Source organism: Aptenodytes forsteri, unplaced genomic scaffold (assembly GCF_000699145.1).
Source record: "Aptenodytes forsteri isolate BGI_AS27 unplaced genomic scaffold, ASM69914v1 Scaffold284, whole genome shotgun sequence".
In the NCBI taxonomy this organism is placed as follows: Eukaryota; Metazoa; Chordata; class Aves; order Sphenisciformes; family Spheniscidae; genus Aptenodytes; species Aptenodytes forsteri.
The window spans coordinates 1584397-1602609 of NW_008794445.1; the positions used below are offsets into that span (position 1 = coordinate 1584397).

General features: G+C 51.4%; 1 protein-coding gene across 1 annotated transcript; it reads right to left on the reverse strand.

Moving 5' to 3' along the window:
* Nucleotides 1–7368: 7368 nt before the first annotated feature.
* Nucleotides 7369–17598, reverse strand: MFNG (MFNG O-fucosylpeptide 3-beta-N-acetylglucosaminyltransferase). Its single transcript, XM_009290087.1, has 8 exons — nt 17251–17598; nt 11820–11868; nt 11244–11346; nt 10998–11151; nt 10447–10532; nt 8918–9083; nt 8284–8369; nt 7369–7435 (listed from the first exon to the last, which is right to left on the reverse strand). The coding sequence occupies exons 1-8, from the start codon at nt 17596–17598 to the stop codon at nt 7369–7371; spliced, it is 1059 nt and encodes a 352-aa protein (XP_009288362.1).
* Between the last annotated feature and the right edge of the window lie 615 nt (nt 17599–18213).

Here is an 18213-nt window from a genome sequence, read left to right on the forward strand (position 1 = left end):
TGGCTGGCTGAGTAGCTGTCCCTCTCCTGTGGACCAGTGCCACGTGTCTAAGTTGGAACATTATTCTCCAGTTCTAGGAAATTGGATTAAGGGTCAGAGAATACCGACTGTTATTTACCTTTGATTAAAACCAGCCCTCCTCCCTCCTGGGCTGGAGAGGCCAATGTTGCTGTTATTTATTCTTCTGCCAAACCTGGAGTTCAATCCCTGCCCTGCGGCACTCAATAAAAGCCAACGTGGAGGGGGGGCGGGCACGGCAGGCAAGCAGGCAGGGCTGTGTGGGTGGAGGGGGAGTGATTATCCAGGCCACTAAGTCCAGTTTGTTTCTTTTGCAGTCAGGCTCTGGCTCAGCAAGGACAGGGGTGCTGGAAGTGCCTGCCCCTGTGGCTCGCAGCACTGACAGGGATCCAGCCAGGGTGATCCCAAGCAAGCCCTGCTTGCCCCCATGCCTGTCTTCTGGTCTTTTCCCCTCACCACAGCCCCGCCTTCACACAGCTCCCCTTTTCCTTTACCTCCTTCTCTATATCTCTCCCCTCAGCCTCCACCTTCACCCTCCTCGCCCCGCCGATGACCTCCCTGCCTCCCCTTTCTGCCTTTTCCTCTCTTCTGCTCCCCCTCCTTCCCACCCTCTCCCCCTACCTCCATTTCTCATTCCCCTCATTCTCCTCCTTCCCTCTCCCCCCCCTCTCCAAGCCGCTATTCCAGGACAATAGAGCAGATGGCAGGCTGTTTGTTTTATATGTCCCTTTGGAAAATCAGCTCAGCTGTTGATTCTGTGATTTTTTTCTAAAAACAGACACCATCCAACACTAGCTGAATGCTGGGGGAAAGGGAGTGGGGTATGGAGGGGCCATGCTCTCCCTACCAGCTGCACAGAGACTTTGTGTCTCTGCACCCCACACCATGCCTTTGGGAAACAGGCCTGTCTGAGAGCCCAGAGAGGAGTGCAGGAGCACTCTAGAAGAAACACCATCACAAGCAGAGAGAGCTTGGCCAGCTTCTGCAGTCAGCCTCTCTCCAGCCAAAGCTGATGGCAACGTGGGGAAGGTGGGGCAGTGAGGAAGGGGCAGAGTCTTTTCAGCACATCCATCAGGCGCATTGCCCCAGTCTGCTGCTTCTCTGAGTGTTCATGAAAGCCGAGTTACGTGTGGTCTCCCCAGGCAGAAGACAGACAGCACAGAGTAGAGGTTGATGCTCCTTCCAAGCCCCACACCTCCTCCTATGCTACTGGGGTAGCCATGAGTGAGAAGCCACAGGCCAGCGTTGAGTGTGTGGGTAGGGGAAGACAGTCTTTGCCTTTTTCTTTCCAGTTTTCCCCTCTTTTTGTTGAACCCCTAAGCCCCAAGGTACCAGTCCTCAGGCTAGCATTCATCAGTTGCTAACACAGCCATGAAGAGGATGTAGATTTTGTTCTGGTCCTTTCGCTTATCCAAACCACTTTCTTCATCCCTCACCTCTCCCTTTCCCACGTTCTTATATCAGCCATCCTTCAGATCTGCTGTTTCATGGTATTTCTGGGTGGAGAGGGATCTTTGCTTCTGAACTCTTCCCCTTACTGTCCCAAAGACCATCTTGTTCCCCCTCCTTAGATGTGACAATACTGTCCCACTGATCCTGTAAGCCCTTCCCTCCTTCCCCACCCTGTCTCTGCTTGTAAGTGCTTCGGGGTAGGCACCGTTTTTCTCTCTGACCAGCGCCAAGCACAAGCTGGCCTTGGCTCACAACCGGGGCTGCTGGATTCTCTGCCAATGCAAATGCTGGATATTTCATGGCATATCCTTCACCTGATACACTGTGGCCAAAGGCACCAGCTGCAGATTCTCTCTGTGTCCCACTTCTAGGGGTGGGATGGGGAAAGCAGAGGTTCAGAATAGCAGCATCTCTCCCCATCCAATTGCCCTGTTTAGTTGTGCTTTTTCTTATGTTGCTAAAATCAACACTGTCTTCTTCTCAAGCAGTGGCAGAAGGGTCAGGGCCAGCAATCCATGTACAAAGCACTCAGTTTAATTTGTTTTCAAACTTCACTATGAATCAGATGCAGCTCCCAGCAAAACCAAGGGAGGCTTGACCAAGGCACAGTCAGATGTAACATCTGAAGAGGCTCCTTAGCCTTGCAAAATCCTGGAAGACAATTTAAACATGAGAGAGAGGCAAGGAGCCCATTCTAGGGGTCTGTAATTAATTACATACAGTTCAAACAGGGAGAGAGATGAGTTCCCAGCTTTCTTGGAGTCCAAGCTGGATCAGAGAGCGACAAAAATCTCAGGCTGTCAAGGAACAGCCTTAAAGAGGCAAAGCCAGCTGAGCAACAGCAGCTCAGCCCTGCACTCCTTTAACCTCCCAGGTAATTGGGCAAAAAGTCTAGAGGAAAAATTCCTGCATCAGCTGGTGAAAACAGACAGTTATTTGTACAGTTGTGATGCTGCTCTTCTTCCTGGCCTTGCTTATGCCTATGGTAATGCATCCTCTTCAGTGTAGCCATAAGCCCAGCAGTATTTGGGACAGAAGAAAGTCCCAGTCAGTATGAGATCCCATCTCTGGCACCAGCTGCTAGCAGGTGCCTTGAGGAAGAACATAAGGATGGTCCATGTCTCTCTCTGCCTATGCAGTTACCAAATGGAGGAGTCGGTCACTCTCCTTCGCCTTTGCATCCACCCCAGAAATGTGCTCAGGTGTGTACAGCCCTGGTAGCCAGTGGTGCAAAAGGGCAAGCTAGCTGTCTTGTAGGGTTTTTCAGGGATTGAAGACAAAAGAAATTAAATAAATGAATGACAAGAGCTGCTGATCCCACCCCTGGACTGTCTGAAGAGCCTGCATTGCAAGCAAGGGCAGAGGAAGCCTTGAAATTAAGAGGCCAAATCTGCTGTAAGGACTGAAGTATAACTGTCAGATGAAAACACATTGACTTCTCTGGAGTGTTATTAAAAAAAAAAAAAAAAAAAAAAAGAAAAAAAAAAAGGTTTCGTTGAAATTAAGAGGCCAAATCTGCTGTAAGGACTGAAGTATAACTGTCAGATGAAAACACATTGACTTCTCTGGAGTGTTATTAAAAAAAAAAAAAAAAGAAAAAGAAAAATAAGAAGGTTTGGGGCCAACCAGCCTGATCTCACCTCTTCCAAGGTGAACTCTGACTCACAGGCTGGCATCTTCTCTGGCACTGGTGGGCTAAACTTGTCCTGATCACAAAAACATCCAGAGCTGGGGGTGCAGGCAACACCGCCTTTCCCACTGTTGCTGGGCAGCTCCCAAACAGCACTTTCAATGCACAGCTTAAATAACCCTGCTGTCCTCCAAGGCCCTGCTTGGTGGTTTCTTTCCTTCCAATCTCCTTTCTTCTTGTTCCTATTTCTCACCTTTTGGCTTCTGTTTAATAAACTGCTCATCTTTTGAAGGCTGCATCTTTAGCAAGAGGCCTGGGGAGAGAGCTGAAGGCTGCGATCTGAGTACGAGTCGGGTAAATCCCACAGTGGCTTAGAAATCTGTTTTTCTTTGGCAGCAGAGTTGCTAAGAGGAGTTGGCACCAGGGACAGAAGCATTGTCTAGCGTTGCTATTCTTCTCTCTCCCCTTCAAGCCTTTAGCAACAACTGCAGTTTCCCACCTATTTCAACTAACTTCTCTTTTCCCCCTAAAGAAAGGATAGTCATTAGCATTTTTTTGCACTGTCAAATAGGGGTTTCCTTAGAAAAATTCTTCACAGCTAAGGAGAAAGTGAAGAAAGGATATTGTTAACATGAAAGCCTCACTTAATACTTTACATTTCAAATACTGTAACTGCTTTTTTTCCCCTCCTTCTCCTTTTTCTGAATCTTCAGTATACAGCTTAAACATCATTAATAGTGTTGGTTGCTATGGTGTTGGTCAGGCGAAGGCCTCTGTACTTGAAACCTTGAACTACACTTAATGTTGTACAACAGCAGGGTCACACCAACACCTTTTGACTTTGACCCCATTTTTCCCAGTAAAATAAAAAGACCACTTCTCCATCCCTTTTCGTTCTTGGGATAGGGTTTTTTTCCTGCAATGAGAAAAGGGAGTGTGAGAGAGAGAAGGAGAAAGAGCGATATAAAAAAAGAAAAAGAGAAAAAAGAAAATTTAATAGACCCAGTGGAACCTTTCCAAAAACTTTAACACTTACATCGGAAAGTCCTGAAGGAGAATAAAAAAAGCCAGTCCCCTGAAAAGTTTCACGTGAGGTTGTTTCTCATTTTCCCCAGCAGCTAAACATTTTAATAAACTAGGAAAATGAGACTGTAAAACCACAACATCTGACAGCAAGCCCCAGGGGCAGGAACCATTCCTGAAACTAATTTTAACTCAGGTTTTAACGTTGATCAGATTTCATGTGGTGAACGTCCCCTTAAGCTGTCTCTCTGTTCTTAGAGAAAACCTGGTTTCTTTTGTCGACTCTGAGAAGCTATTTTCTTTCCAGCGCATTGTCGTCACAGGCATAACAGGACTTTTCTGTCATTCGTTTCTCTACAGCCCAAGAGATGCCCTGCCCCAGACATCTTCTCATCTGTTCTCGGTTTCCTTATGAGACAAGACATTTTCCACAGAAGTGGCACTTAACTGCTCCAGCAATGAAGCCCAGTCTTAAACCGGTCCCCATGCAGCCACTAAAGGACTCAACCCATTTAACATCTGATCTTCAGCCATGTAAAAGGCGCCAGGCCAGTTCAGACCAGCTGAGGCCAGGATCCGAAGCAGGCTTCCAGTTTCTGTGCCTTGCTTTTCCCCAGGGAAGGGAGTCCGCTCTGCCAGTTTCTTCTCCTCCTCCAGGCACATGAATCGCATTTTGCTTTGACTGCCACCAGGACATCTACAGATAGGACTGGCTTTTTAACTCAAAGACTCAATAAACAACAACAGCTGAGAATTTGAATGGGAAAAAAAAGAAGATATCCGGGTAGTGTAGATTTCTCTTGAAGACTCTCACTTCTCATGGAAGCATTTTTCATCTTCTGGTTAAGTTCAAATCATTTGCCCTGTGGGGTAGGACTTCTTTATGCTGCACCTCCCTTCCAATAGTTGGGTGTCTCTGTTTTGAGCCGCATGGTTCCTAGGTTCGCATAGCTGTGTGAGCCAAGTGCTTTGCATGACCCAAGGGATGGTCATTGGCATTAGCTAGCTCCTGTCCCTGCTCAGGAAATTCTTCCTGTGCAAGAGAAGAAAGCAGGGCTCGCTGCTGCTTCACAAGCTGGTTAAATGCTGGTAAGAATGACCAGGCTGGAAAACAGCTCTACAGGCTCCTGCTTTCTGCTTCTCCAGAAATTAAAGTGCTCATTCATTTCTAGATCCCCCTTTGCAGATGTGGAAGGTCATTCTGATGCCTTTCCTTTAAACCTCGTGTGTGCTATGCTTGGGGGTCGAGGGGGAGGAGGCGACAGGGTGGCCAGTTTTCAAAATGGTAGAGGCACAGTGATAGTTGCCCTTGGCTCTTCCAGCCCACCAGCAGCAGGCTTAGTCACATCAGCAGCATCAAAGCTAAGCAGCTCTTCGGAGAAAGGGCATTTGTCCTTTCATCTGGAGATTACAGGAATCTTTCACAGATCCCAGCAGTGTGTTTTGAAAGGCTTTTTGAAGAGAAATACCTGTTTGTGGCACCACCTGCCATTTAAAAAAGCCTCTTTGACTTCCAGCTTTCCCTGCAACGCTCTCCCCCAGCCATTTAACCATGTGTACAAGGATAAAATGGTGCCCAGATTCATTACCCAGCAATCAGAATTGCCCAGCTTTCATGCCAGGCTCTGTACTGAGAAAAGGACTCTCCACAAATGTGCCAGAAAGCTCATAACCTATTTGGGCCTGCTCCTTCCCCCTGTTGTGCTCAGCAGGGACAGCACGAAGGCAGAAAGCTGCTCTTAGCATCTGGAGGAAAGAAACGCAGAGATAAAAAGCTCTTTGCCTTGCTGTTTCCATTCCTTCATGACTTAATTTTTTGGTTGGGGCACAGAGAAGATTATAAAGCTGTAACCTCTAATCTGCTCCTGAGCGCTCCTTCTCCATCTCTTCTTTTCTCCTCTCTTTCAGCCAGTCCTAATCCTTTATGTCTCCTCTCTCACAGGTAGGAGTTGGAGTCTAATCTCAGATGACAGGTTGGTAATTAGAGCAAGAGATTATCCTGCGCCCGTATCAAGAAGGTAGAAAGAGAGGAATAATGCAGGGCCATACGAGATCAAGCCTTCAATGTTCAGTGCAGGAAGCATCCTCATCTCGGTCTGTCTTTTCCTGACTCCCCCACCCCACACCCACTCCTTTGTCCCAGCAGATGGGGGGATTCCTGATTCTTTGTACTTCCTGCCCATCTCTCCTCTGCCAGGCAAGGACTACGCTTTTCCAGCACTCATTCACCACAGAAATGGTCACATTTTCCATTTCTATAGACCTTGACGAAGCAGAAACTCAGCCAAAGGGTTGTGGCTGGGAAGAGTGGGCGGTGGGGAAAGCACAGGCAGACACGGAGGAAGAGGGCCTGCTCAGAGAGGCTGGAGCCACGACACGCTATCAGCCATCCTCAGTTGGGCACTGGTTACCCATATCCAGGGCCCTTCTAGTCCAGCAAGATGAATCCACAGCAAGGAGCAGCAGCAGGTCCCCATCTTTACCCAGATGCCCAGCAGTCACCACCCACTCCTTGATCTGCTCAGGAAGGCATACTGTTCCCATCCCTTGCATGTATCCCAGCACAGATGGGAAGCCCATCCATGTGTCCAGTCCATGTTACCCATCTTTGGCAAAGATCTTGTCTCTTGTCCTGTGTCACCGGTATTCAGCAAGGACCAAAAAAGCCATCACACAGCCCCAAGACCACCACGGAAAAGGGAAAGTTGGGAGCACCCAGCTTCTTCAGTGTCCCAACCCCCACATGTACAAGGTGAATGAAGGTCACCAGGACCCACTGTACAGACGCGGAAAGAGGGCCTGCTCAGAGAGGCTGGAGCCACGACACGCTATCAGCCATCCTCAGTTGGGCACTGGTTACCCATATCCAGGGCCCTTCTAGTCCAGCAAGATGAATCCACAGCAAGGAGCAGCAGCAGGTCCCCATCTTTACCCAGATGCCCAGCAGTCACCACCCACTCCTTGATCTGCTCAGGAAGGCATACTGTTCCCATCCCTTGCATGTATCCCAGCACAGATGGGAAGCCCATCCATGTGTCCAGTCCATGTTACCCATCTTTGGCAAAGATCTTGTCTCTTGTCCTGTGTCACCGGTATTCAGCAAGGACCAAAAAAGCCATCACACAGCCCCAAGACCACCACGGAAAAGGGAAAGTTGGGAGCACCCAGCTTCTTCAGTGTCCCAACCCCCACATGTACAAGGTGAATGAAGGTCACCAGGACCCACTGTAGCTGAGGCTCAGGCATCACCAGCTGACAGCCTGCAAGCACCAGGAGGTGTTGGGATAGAGATGGCAGTGGAGTGATCGAAACCTGCTGGGGAGAGAGCAAAGGAAGGTCAGATGACAGTTTTTACACCAGTGCACAGCTGAAGAATGGAAGACCTCTCCCTCACGTCCCATCCCACATCAGGCACCCACCCTGCACTACAGAGCTCCAGGACTGGTTGTTCATCTCAAGATGTCTTTTCTCAGCAAAGCTAAGCAGCCAAGCCTCCCTCCGACACCTGAATCTAGCTCTGCCCATGTAGCCCAAGCCCATGGCTCACCCTGATCACAGGCAGGGAGATGGGTGCTGCACCAGCCCCCGCTACATGGTTCTGTTGATGCTCTTTTCGTTGCCTAGCTGCTTCCCACCCCTGCTATCTCAAGCCAGGAGCTTCCTACCCATGCTCTGCAAATAACAACTTTAGTTTTTTTCACTGAAAGCAGAGAAGGTAAATCAAAGAACACTTTTGTTTGCAGTCAGCCTGAAGTGAACCTTTTTCTTTTTTCCCTTCAGTTTTCTCAGCAAAACAAAAAATGAAAAAGCAAGCAGAATTTCCTTTCCTGAGTTTAAAAGAACATTTCTGCTCCTGTCCCAGAGTTAAAAGGTTAGCTTGTTCAGTCTCAAAATGTGAAATAAATGGCAATACTTTTGGCTCAGGAATTGTCCAAATAAAATGTTTTGATACTCCTTTTCTTCCCACTCATCCAAAAAGGTTTGCAAAGTTTGTAAGCATTCACAAGCAGCTTAATGCTGGTGTGCTCCTCACCCAATAAGTCATGTGACTGCAAGGTTTCTGTCCCTCATTCTAGACCTCCTGCACCCCATTTGGCTGCCTCCCCCTCCCAGCCTATTGTCTGAGAGCCCGCAACACCAAGAGCACTCATGCCCCGTACCTTGAGGGATCCTCTTGGGGTGAGAAGGGGCCGCTGAGTTCAATAACGTTGAGCTTGTTCTCAAAGACACCATAGCTGAGGGTGACCTGCAAAGAGGGGTGGTGAGAAAGGAGCAGGGAGGGTGAAATGAGTTCAGGAGCAAGGAACTTGCTTTGGGCGACAGAAAGTGCCATTCTGGTTCCTTCTCTGCTGGCTTGGCCTCTGCCTTCCACCTCTCCTCTCTTCCTTCCCATGGTGGTCCACCATGCTAGTCCTTTGCCTCTCCAAGCCCCCTACACCCCTTGTTATCTCCCCCCGCAAGGCAGACATGGTGCCATGTCAAAGCCCCTTCCCCAATCAATCATCATTTCTGCTTGTCCTTGTGCCATGTTCCCCCAAGGATGCTCTCAATCCTCGCATCACTCCCCACACATGTGCTCCCCACCACTGACCCCAGGGGCATTGTGACAGGCATCCGTGCTGCTGGCAACATCTGCTCCTTATCTCAAAGAAGCATTTGTCGGGAAAGCCTCCCCAAAAGAGCAGACGATTGATTCAATCCACGTCAGTGCCACCAACGGGGCAATGTGCCTGTCAGCTCCCCTCCTTCACCTCTCCTCACACACCTCTCTCTTGCTCCATTTCCCCTCCTCACCTGCTGTGTAAGCCGAGATGGGGGGATGAGCTGCAGGTTCTCCAGGTGGGAGTGGAAGAGTGCGTTGGGCAGCAGCCGCCCACCGACTTTGCACTCAATGATGTAACCTATGGTGCAGTCGTCCGGCAGGCGGATGAGCTCTGAAGTGCTCAGGAAGTTCCTGCCACTGGGAGAGAATAGGGCTGCATGGGTTAGGACAAGGGTAGGGGGGAATATAGGCATCCACTTGGGTGGGAGATAAATGAAGGACTTAACTGAAAACCAGAGTAGATCTTGGAACTAGGCAAGAAATCCCTGAGTTCCACCTGCAAAGATTTGGGCATGTGTTTGCTCTTTGACCACTCCCAGCCATGCTGTCCCACCAATTGTCCGCTGCTGTCCCTGATATCCAGCTCCTTGGTGAGCTAATGCAGAGAGCTGGCAGACTTTGCCAAGTAACTTTTCCAGCTGTTAGCTGAGCTGCACTGAGCCCCTGAGGGGTCAGACAAGCCAGCACAAGAGAAACAGTGGGACCACATGGCCAGGACCAGGAGGAAGATGAAACAGGACAGTCTCTTGCAGCTTGAATAAGCCATCCATGCCTCCACTGTAATGTAACACTACACGCTTGGCCATCCTTTGATGACAGGCTAAACCCAATTTTAAGGCTCCTGTAACTGGAAGCAGCCACACAGCATGAAGCATTGTCTACTGTAACTCAGCTAGTTCAAATGTGTTTCAAGCATTTTAACAGTAGTGGCAGACTTTATGCCAGGTTAGGTGTTATCTATCCATGCCCCTTTCATTTCACCCTAGATCACAGATCATCCTCCTCTCTGGGTCTACCATAAAGTACATATCATGGGCTTCAGCTAAACCAGCCACCTGGTGTGGATCAGATCTGTCTTTCTGGGTATGCACAGATCTGGTTAAGGCTGGCACAGCCATTGCCTATCAGAGTATGTGCATATAGCCTGTGATAGAACCTCAGACATCCTGGAAAACATCATCTTCTTGTAGGCTGGACTAACACAACACCCCAGGGCCTACCTCTGTTCTCCATGCACCAAGCTGAGGAAGTAACAGTGGCCACTGTAAGAAGCTGAAGAGGGTTTGGGGTGGGGGAATGGGAAATCAACTCAGGAGGGAGGTACAGGAGGTTGGAAAGAGGCAGATTAAGGGGAGAGGAGATAGGCAGACAGGGAAAGCACTTAGGAAAAGAGTCAGAGGAAGCTGAAAAGGATGGGAAGGAGTCTGGGGGGATAACCAAGAGCTGAAGGGAGTTGGGGAGGGAGGATTGTGTCATCCTATGATCATGTTTGCTCTCGTGCCTGCTCTTGCCTCTTTTTAATCAGGTGGCAGACCCACCCACTACATCCTTCCTCCAGTCCCACATGCTCGCAGATGTGGAGCACATGGCACACTGCACCCTTGCAAACATCCTTGCAACAACCACATACACAAATCCAGATCTGACGCTGCCAAGAATTAATGTGCGTCCGAGTTCCTCGTCCCCAAAGGCTCCCGTACCCACCAGCTGCACAGCTCACCTGGCCCAAGGCACCATCTTGCTTGCCAGCTTGCGGCTGATGCAGAACCCAGCTCCTCCCGTGGCAAACCAGAAGTGCACAGATTTCTGGAGAGAAACAGCAGACAAAATCAATGGCAGAGGCTCAGACAATACCATACTTCCTGAGATGGCAATGCTGGAAACCCAGCTTTGATGCCAGGATAAACACAGCCCTATTGTCACCCCAGACCCCTGACTGCTGCCCAGAAGGAGTTGCCAGCAGTACAGCATGGATTTTGACCTCCTCATATTTGGAACGGCCAAGCTCCTGCAGGCAGCAGCAGGTGGGCTGCCCAAGGCAGGCTTATCTCCTGGCAGACAGGTACCCAAAGGTGCAGCAGCACCGTGGGACCCTCCCTAGGTAGATTGGATTGAGTCAACACCTACAACCGTGTTCAGACAAGACTGGCGAGTTTTCAGCTGTTGCCTGTTGCTCTTTGGACCTGTCTCTCCTTGGGGTACATCTACAGCCAATGAGCCAGAGCACTAAAAACAACCCATTGGCCCCACCACCATCACTACAGGCTGTACCGTCTGGTTGTTTGGCAGTGTTTCGGAGGCCCAGATGGGTCGGTTCAGGCTGGGTTTCCCCAGGTAAACATCCCACGTCGCAGAGTAGGAGGACAAGAGCTTCAGGAGGGCCCGAGGGTTCAGGTAGTTGTCGTCATCCAAATGGCAAAACCAGCTGGGAGGAGAAGGGAATGAAGACACAAGAGGTTTGCAGCAAGGAGGGTGCCTCTTGCTCTTAGGGGTCCCCCCACGGCAGCCCTGCCTCACCTTCGGCCGCTGGCCAGGAAGGCATCGAACTCGGCAGCCATCTTGCAGGAGAGGGCCAGGTGGCTGTGCTCGGCAGAGCAGTTGGTGAAGACCGCGTGGTCGCCTGCCAGGAGAGAGAAGGCTGTGGCTTGGGGCTGACCTGCTTCACACGGTCACGGGGAGGACCTCTAGGTGGGAGGGAAGGGGTTTGTTCACAGCCAGCCTCCTCGCAGCCCCCCGAACAGGCATCCGAGCCCACGGTGACATGGGCTCCATCCTTCCCCCTACCAGGACATGAAACCTGGAGAAAGCCAAACACCTTGGCCACGACTAGGACACCTGCCAACCATACTTTCACCCTGCCCACGGCCAGCCAGGGTGCAGGGGCTGAAGGGCTCTCTCTCGGGCTGCTTCCACCCATGGATGCTTTAAGGCAGACAGCGCCCTGCCTCCAGTCGGCTGCATGCCCTGGGTTAAGCTAACTAAAACTAATCATCACTTGGGGGCTTCGTGGGTGCCAGACCCCCTCCCAAGGCCGTGACAGTTCAGAGGCTGAAAGCAGGGAGGGGAAGGTGGTGTTATAGGACAGGTCATTACCCATTCTCCTTTTCAGGGCATCGTCTTCTTCATCGGTGAAGACGTAGGTCTGGAGAAAGGAGGAAAGGAAGTTACTCTCAGGGCTGGAGCTGGTGCTGCTCCTGGCCACCCACCCCTTCCTTCCCGCAGCCAGACTCGCTCGCTGGGGTCACCCCACTCCATTCCCTGCTGCCGTGCCCCCTCCCAGGTGCCAGATGAGCAGAGGGACGGACGCGCTCCCCCTTCCCGCATGGCACCGTCATCAGCGCTTGTGTGGCTTCATTTCCCCTGCCCCACCGCCTTGGGAACAGGGAGAAGGGGACCCGTGGCACCGAGTGAGGGGGTGAGGGAGCCCTGGCTTAGATGTCAGCTGTAGAAAAATGAAAGCACCGTGGCTGAATGACGCTCGGGTTAAAAGGAGAACATCTGTTTGTGTATTAAGTGTGCACAGCCCCCTGCCACTTCCCACCTCCTCCTCCTCTTCCTCCACCCCCATGCCTCTCTAATCCCCCTTGCTGCCATTATGTGGCACATCTCCCCCTTTTCAGGGCCAGGCGGGGATCAGGGCTGGTGGAAAAAAGCTTTCCTCAGCCAGAAAATGAGCTTTCATGAAATCAAAAAGGAGTCGCGAGCCGTAAACAGTCTCTCCACCAGCTGCCCACAGGCTGGTTAAACGCAGCACCTGGCCAGGGACAAAGGGGACGAGCCAGGCAGACAACAGCTCCAGGAGCCGTCACTGGTCCCAAAGGCTCTGATGAGGAGATGAAAGTCTCTACTTCTCCCCACACCCACCCAGCATTTGGGAGATATGCCCCCATCAGGAGGATGTGGCACACGAAAGGAAGGCAATGAAGGACCCTCAGAGACCACCTGGCTTGAGCAGAGGCAGCAGGATGGTTTCATGATCTCAAATGTATGGGTAATTGGTGAATTACCCTCCAACAGCTGAGCTGCAGCAACGGGCCACACACACATTCCTACCCCACCCCCCTGGTGAAGTCTCTTAGTTAAAACCACTTTCAAGGTGATCACGGGACAAGAAGCAATTAGCTAAGTCTCAGGTAAAGGAGTCGCTCTGGGTCAGGGGACCATATCACAACCTTCAGGCAAGGCAGGGATTGTCAGTGGCACAGGATTTCCCTCGCTAGCGTGTCAGAGCCAGAAATTTCCACTATGACAAATATTTCATCTTAAGAAAAATGTTCTGAAACCATTGAAACTTTCTGACATTTTCAAAAAAACAGAAATGTTGTTGCTGGAAATGACTTGCTTACAGATATAAAATCAGCTAATAAACATCATATCTGATTGACTTAAAATGAGAATCTGTATCTTTTCCCAGATTTTCTACCTGTGAAAATATTCCAAGGTTCCCACTTTCCTCTTGATGCAAGGTGGGAAATGCTTTTTTGCAGACATCCGACATGTTTCTGTGGGAACCCACAGATGAAGGAGCATTGTCACCACGGGGAACACCAGACTTCCCAAAAGAACTGGAAAAAGGGGCTATGAGTGTGGGGGCTAGGCAAATCTCATTTCTCTGGCTCTCCCAAACTCTGATCTCGGTGGTACACCTGGCTGCAGTACTCCAGAGATGCTGGGGGGGTGTGCCCTGGCTCTGTCCTGAAGGAGACCACAACAGCACAGGAAGCTGCCTGCATCCTCATCCTTCCATCCCTCATGCCTCCGAGAGCAGGAAATCTGGAACAGCAGCTGCTGCTGGAATCCGAGCGACTGCTGCCGTGTGTCCCTCAGCAAAGCCGCACATGATGGCTGGGATGGGAGAGAGAGAGGAGGGCCCCGGCTAAAAACCTGCCTGGAAAGCATTTGGCCCCATTACACAGGTCTTTGTCAAGGAGACACCAGCTGCTGTTGTTCATATTAATGGAGCCTGGAAGAGATTCAGAAGGTCTCTCTAGCCATGCCAGACCTACTCTCCCCATTGGGGATGTGCAAGTAGGGAACACCCAGTGTCACTTGTGTCCCTGCAGGCAAATGCAGTGGACAGAAGCAGCCTCCCCACTATATCCACCCTCCTGTTCTCCACCAGACCATCTATGGGGCCATGCAGGATCTCCTGTCGTGGTGCCTCAGTGCTCACGGGCTGCCTACTCTGGCAGGCAGCCTGTGGGCTCGTGGAGCAGCCATTCAGCCACAGCTTCCCACTCGCCTCCTCCACCACGTCGCGCCCAGCACGGTTCCTCCTGCCAGGGGTGGGGAGAAATCACAGAGCCCGGCTCCCATCCGCACTGAGAGCAGCCTGGGGTGGCTGTCACTGCTGCTGCAGGGCAGCTGATCTGGGCTTGAGGAGGGATGCAGCACAGAAGGCATTCCTCCATTCTAGAGCGAAGATGGCTGGATAGGAAAGGATGTCTGCTGGATGGCAGTGCCAGCAGTGATATGGAGCCACTGGTGTCCAACGGCTTTGCCTGGCAGTTCTCCACTAACATAAGTGCCCATGCAATTGGTAAACACTAGATGTTGAGGCCCCCTCACCCCAAACTGGGAAAGTAGCTTAGCAAGGCAAAACTAGGAAAAGGGAATAAAGATGTGGAATCTGACAAGCCATGACCACATTCATCTCCCAGGTTCCCAGGGTATCCCTCCTCCAGGAAGAAACAGCCTCCAAAATTGGTTATGGGTTATTGGTGCGGCTGGGCAGGAAGCTGTTCCCCTGCCCAGAGAAGAGATTCGAAATCTATGGTGTGTTCACGACACTGAAAAATGTGAAAGCCAGTTCAGGATGGGTCATTTAAAGGTTTCATTTTAATCGGTTGGATGTTTGAGTTTCTGAAAGGAGGGGAGGTGCTAGCATTAGTTTACGTTACCAAACAAAATTTCAGACCAGAAACCTAGACTTATCTCCATCAAAACTACTGAGGCCAAGAATGTAAGCCACTCTAAGATGCTGTCCAGCCTAAACAGTCATCAAAACTGACACTCCAGTTTAGATGAAGCCTTTTCTGAGGAAAAGGCCTTTCGCTGAAATGACTTCCACATCAAGCTCCAGTGGAAAGTTTGTCATGGATCAGTTCTCAAGAGGCAGAGCATGGTCCAACTTCCAGTGAAGAGCACCCACCCCACACTTCCCCTTCCCCGTCTCCCACCAGCTGCATATCTTCTGTTTAAACAGTGCAGTTTCAGGAAAAATGTCTCTTATTGTCTATCCCAACAGAGTCCAACATAGAGGATTTTTAATTTGGCTCCCATACAGTCTGTTCTAGCCATAAAAACCACAGCTGTCCTGCCTCCTGTTACAGTCACCGAAGCCTGACCTGTGAGGTCTGGGTTGCTTCCTCCGGGAGGACACCATGCAGGTAATCAGCTCTGAAACCAGGCTTGGCATCAGCAGCACAGCCAGCTGCTACAATTTCCCCGCTGGCCACCTGCAGAGAAGGACCCACTGAATCCGTCTCCAGCCATGAGTAAGGGCGAGTGAGACAGCAAGACGGTGGGTCAGCCCTAGGAGGAGGCAACCTCTGAGACCTGGATCTCTCTGAGACTGGCTCATAAAGCCTATGCCTCTCCATAAAGACTCAATAATAGGAGGTCTAGTGCCCTATCCCTGTCCCCACAACAATTAAATGTCATTTGCAAATTGACAGCTCTCTTTTTTTTGCTAAGCGAGGTTTCTATCTTGTCAATTTTTCAAAACTAACCCTTTCCCCTACCTCCAAAAAACCCCTCCAGCAGCAGCATATTTAAAAAAAAAAAAAGGCTTTTGACTTTCATGTACTTCTCTTTACCTCCCTCCCCACCCCCGCTCCCCTGCCCTCAAGGCCATTTAGTAAATAAAAGAGAAGAAAAACATGGGAAATTGAGGCGGTGGGGAGGAAAACACTGAGCTTGCAACAAAAATTGAGAACAATGAAAAAACAGTTTAAAAATGACTGATGCTCCCGCTCCTTCTTTCCTATTCTGCTCAGTCTGTGAAGCTTTCCTACAGGCTGGCAGCAGCATGGAAAATTCAACACCTCTTCCCAGCTTTGGACATCATTTGCCTGCCAAACAGAGAGGGTCAGATGAACCTGGGGAGCTGGTATCTAATTCCTGTCATCAGCAGAATGGCCAGGCACCTATTTCTTAAACACACGAGGAGGGAAAGGTGAGCTGCTCCTTAAAAACCCACTCCAAAAGCCCCAGTCACAATATCTTAATGCCAGTGCAGCCATGTGGTTGGGTTTGTTTTCTCCAAAGAGCGGCTGGGCTGAGGTCGGGCGGAGAGGAGAAGTGCATCTGGAGGAGGAAGCAGGGCATCTCAGATGCTGAGAGGGACGAACAGACAGGAGAGGAAGCGTGCTCAAAATAGGACATGGCTTCCTGTGACGACCGCAGCAGACCAGACACTTGCAGCACCATGAAGTGGAAAACCACCCTTACCCAGAAAACCCTGCATTGCTTCAAGCGCTCTCCTACCCAATACCTCCGCCCCCATCCCCCTCCCTCGCTGAGGCCTGAATTTGTCTTCTAGGTGCCCATCACACACGGGCGCAGAGGCAAAAAAAAAAAAACAACCCTTTGGGGGCAGCCACAGGATTTCTTCTTTCTTGAGGAGCAGCTCTGCGAGGGAGGGAGAGAAGTACCCAGGCTCTCGGGAGTACTTCTGCCCACCAGTAAGCCAGTCTGCACAGCACCATCAACGTGGTGCCCCACATCAGTTCCTCTAACAGGAAGGAAACTCTCCAAACTCTGCTTTAGCAAAGGCTGAGAACATCAGACCCCCAGTTAAAAAAAAAAATTTAAAAAGTCAAATATAGACCCACATCACTTCAAGATCATGCACATGAGGGGATCTGCCCAAGAAAGCAAGGCATGGATTGTACTGATGTGCTGGGGAGCGAACAGGGCTGCAAACACCCCTCCTGCACCCACGTCCTGCAGCCTCGCTCTCCTGCCCGCTGCACCACACTGTCCCAGGGCGAAGGGTGCCCAGGCGCAATGTGGGCATCCTGATGGAGGGCCAGGGGGAGCCATTCAGCTCGAAACCTAGGTAACTCATAGGACTAGGAGGTAGAAACCCACCATTTCATACAGACCCAGGACAGTCTGTGCTCTCAGTCTGGTGTGGCCCAGGCAGTCTGTGGCCCCCAGTGTTACTGGATAAAAAAGGGAAATTAAATCCCCTCCACCTCAAGCTGAGTCAGGCTTAGGTTAGGGGCAGGTGATGCCTGCTAAGAGCACTGTCCTCCCAGCCTTCATGGGAATGGCCCACACAAGCTCTTCATCCTCTCTGCCAGCCTTTCCCATGAACCAGCTACCGGTGAAACATTTTGCTGGGTAGCATCCCCCTTTCAACGTGAACAGAAGCAAGAATTAGGGAAAACGAGGCAAAGTTCTGAGTGGGACTGCAGTGCCCAGCCTCCCCTTCCTTTGGCCTTTATCCCCCCCCCCAACACCCCGTTTCTGCCCCGTTACCAAACACCCCCTCTCTAGCCCAAATCCACGTGCTCACCTGCTCTCTTGCTCGGGATATCCACGTGTCCAGGAGCAGCTCCATCCTGCTCTGGTGAAATCTCTTGGTTGTCTTCACGGCTATGAAAATGTCGCCAAGAGTCAGGCTTCCCTCAGTCCTGTATCCCTCCGGAGGGTGGACTTGCAGGTCCTTCTGCCCCCTGCCACCTCCTCCCATGGCACCTTCTGGGCTCACTTTGCTCCGTCGCTCCGGCTTCTCCCACATCCCCTCCCTGAGCCCTGGGTACTGAGCTGTTTCCTGAGCCCCACGGTGTCGCACGGAGAGGAGAGCCACGCTGACAAGGAAGACTGCGGCTCCAGAGAGACCATGGATGAGCCGACGGCCCATGGCTTCCAAATTGTTCCCGCTGCAGCCAGTATCCTATTAAACAAGGACAACCTCTGTCCCTACCTCCACGTGAAGCTGGCCACTCTCCTCAATGCCTCTGAAGGGGCAGGACAAGCCGAGGGCGAGGTCTGAATAGGATGTGGCCAAGGAATAGGGTGGGTGAAGACCAGAAAGCCAAAGAGACAGCAGCCCCGGAGGATACTGGTGAAGCCGGGGGAATTTTCACAGACTAAGAGGGCTCGACGACCCAGCGAGGCAGGGACACGTGATGGAAAGATACTCCGAGCCGACTGGCAGGTGGCTGGCACAGCCTTCCAGGAGGAAAGCGAGCATCCCCACTCCCGACAGAGAGGCCGAGGGTCCCAGGCTGGGGGTCAAGGGAGCAGCAAAGGAGATCAGAGCCATCGGTGGGGAGTCTGGACCGAAAGCATCAGTTCCTCAGAAGACACCAGACTGCACATCCAAGGCTGCGGGGCGAAGGCGAGTGGCCGGCGCAGGGCTGCAGGGAAGGGGCCGGGTGCCATGCATGCGGCGGGGGGCCTCTCCACCTGCTCCCTCCGTGCAGCTCCCTCTTGCTCCCTGCCAGCCCCGGCCCCGGCCCCGGCCCCGGCCCCG

Bases quoted from the DNA above. Each gene is read 5' to 3' on its own strand.
- MFNG (XM_009290087.1), bottom strand. From the start codon at position 17,598: ATGGGCCGTCGGCTCATCCATGGTCTCTCTGGAGCCGCAGTCTTCCTT. The intron at 11,869-17,250 runs GTGAGCACGTGG...TCCTTTCTCCAG, and splicing joins TATCCCGAGCAAGAGAGCAG to ACCTACGTCTTCACCGATGA. The intron at 11,152-11,243 runs GTGAGGCAGGGC...TTCTCCTCCCAG, and splicing joins TTCCTGGCCAGCGGCCGAAG to CTGGTTTTGCCATTTGGATG.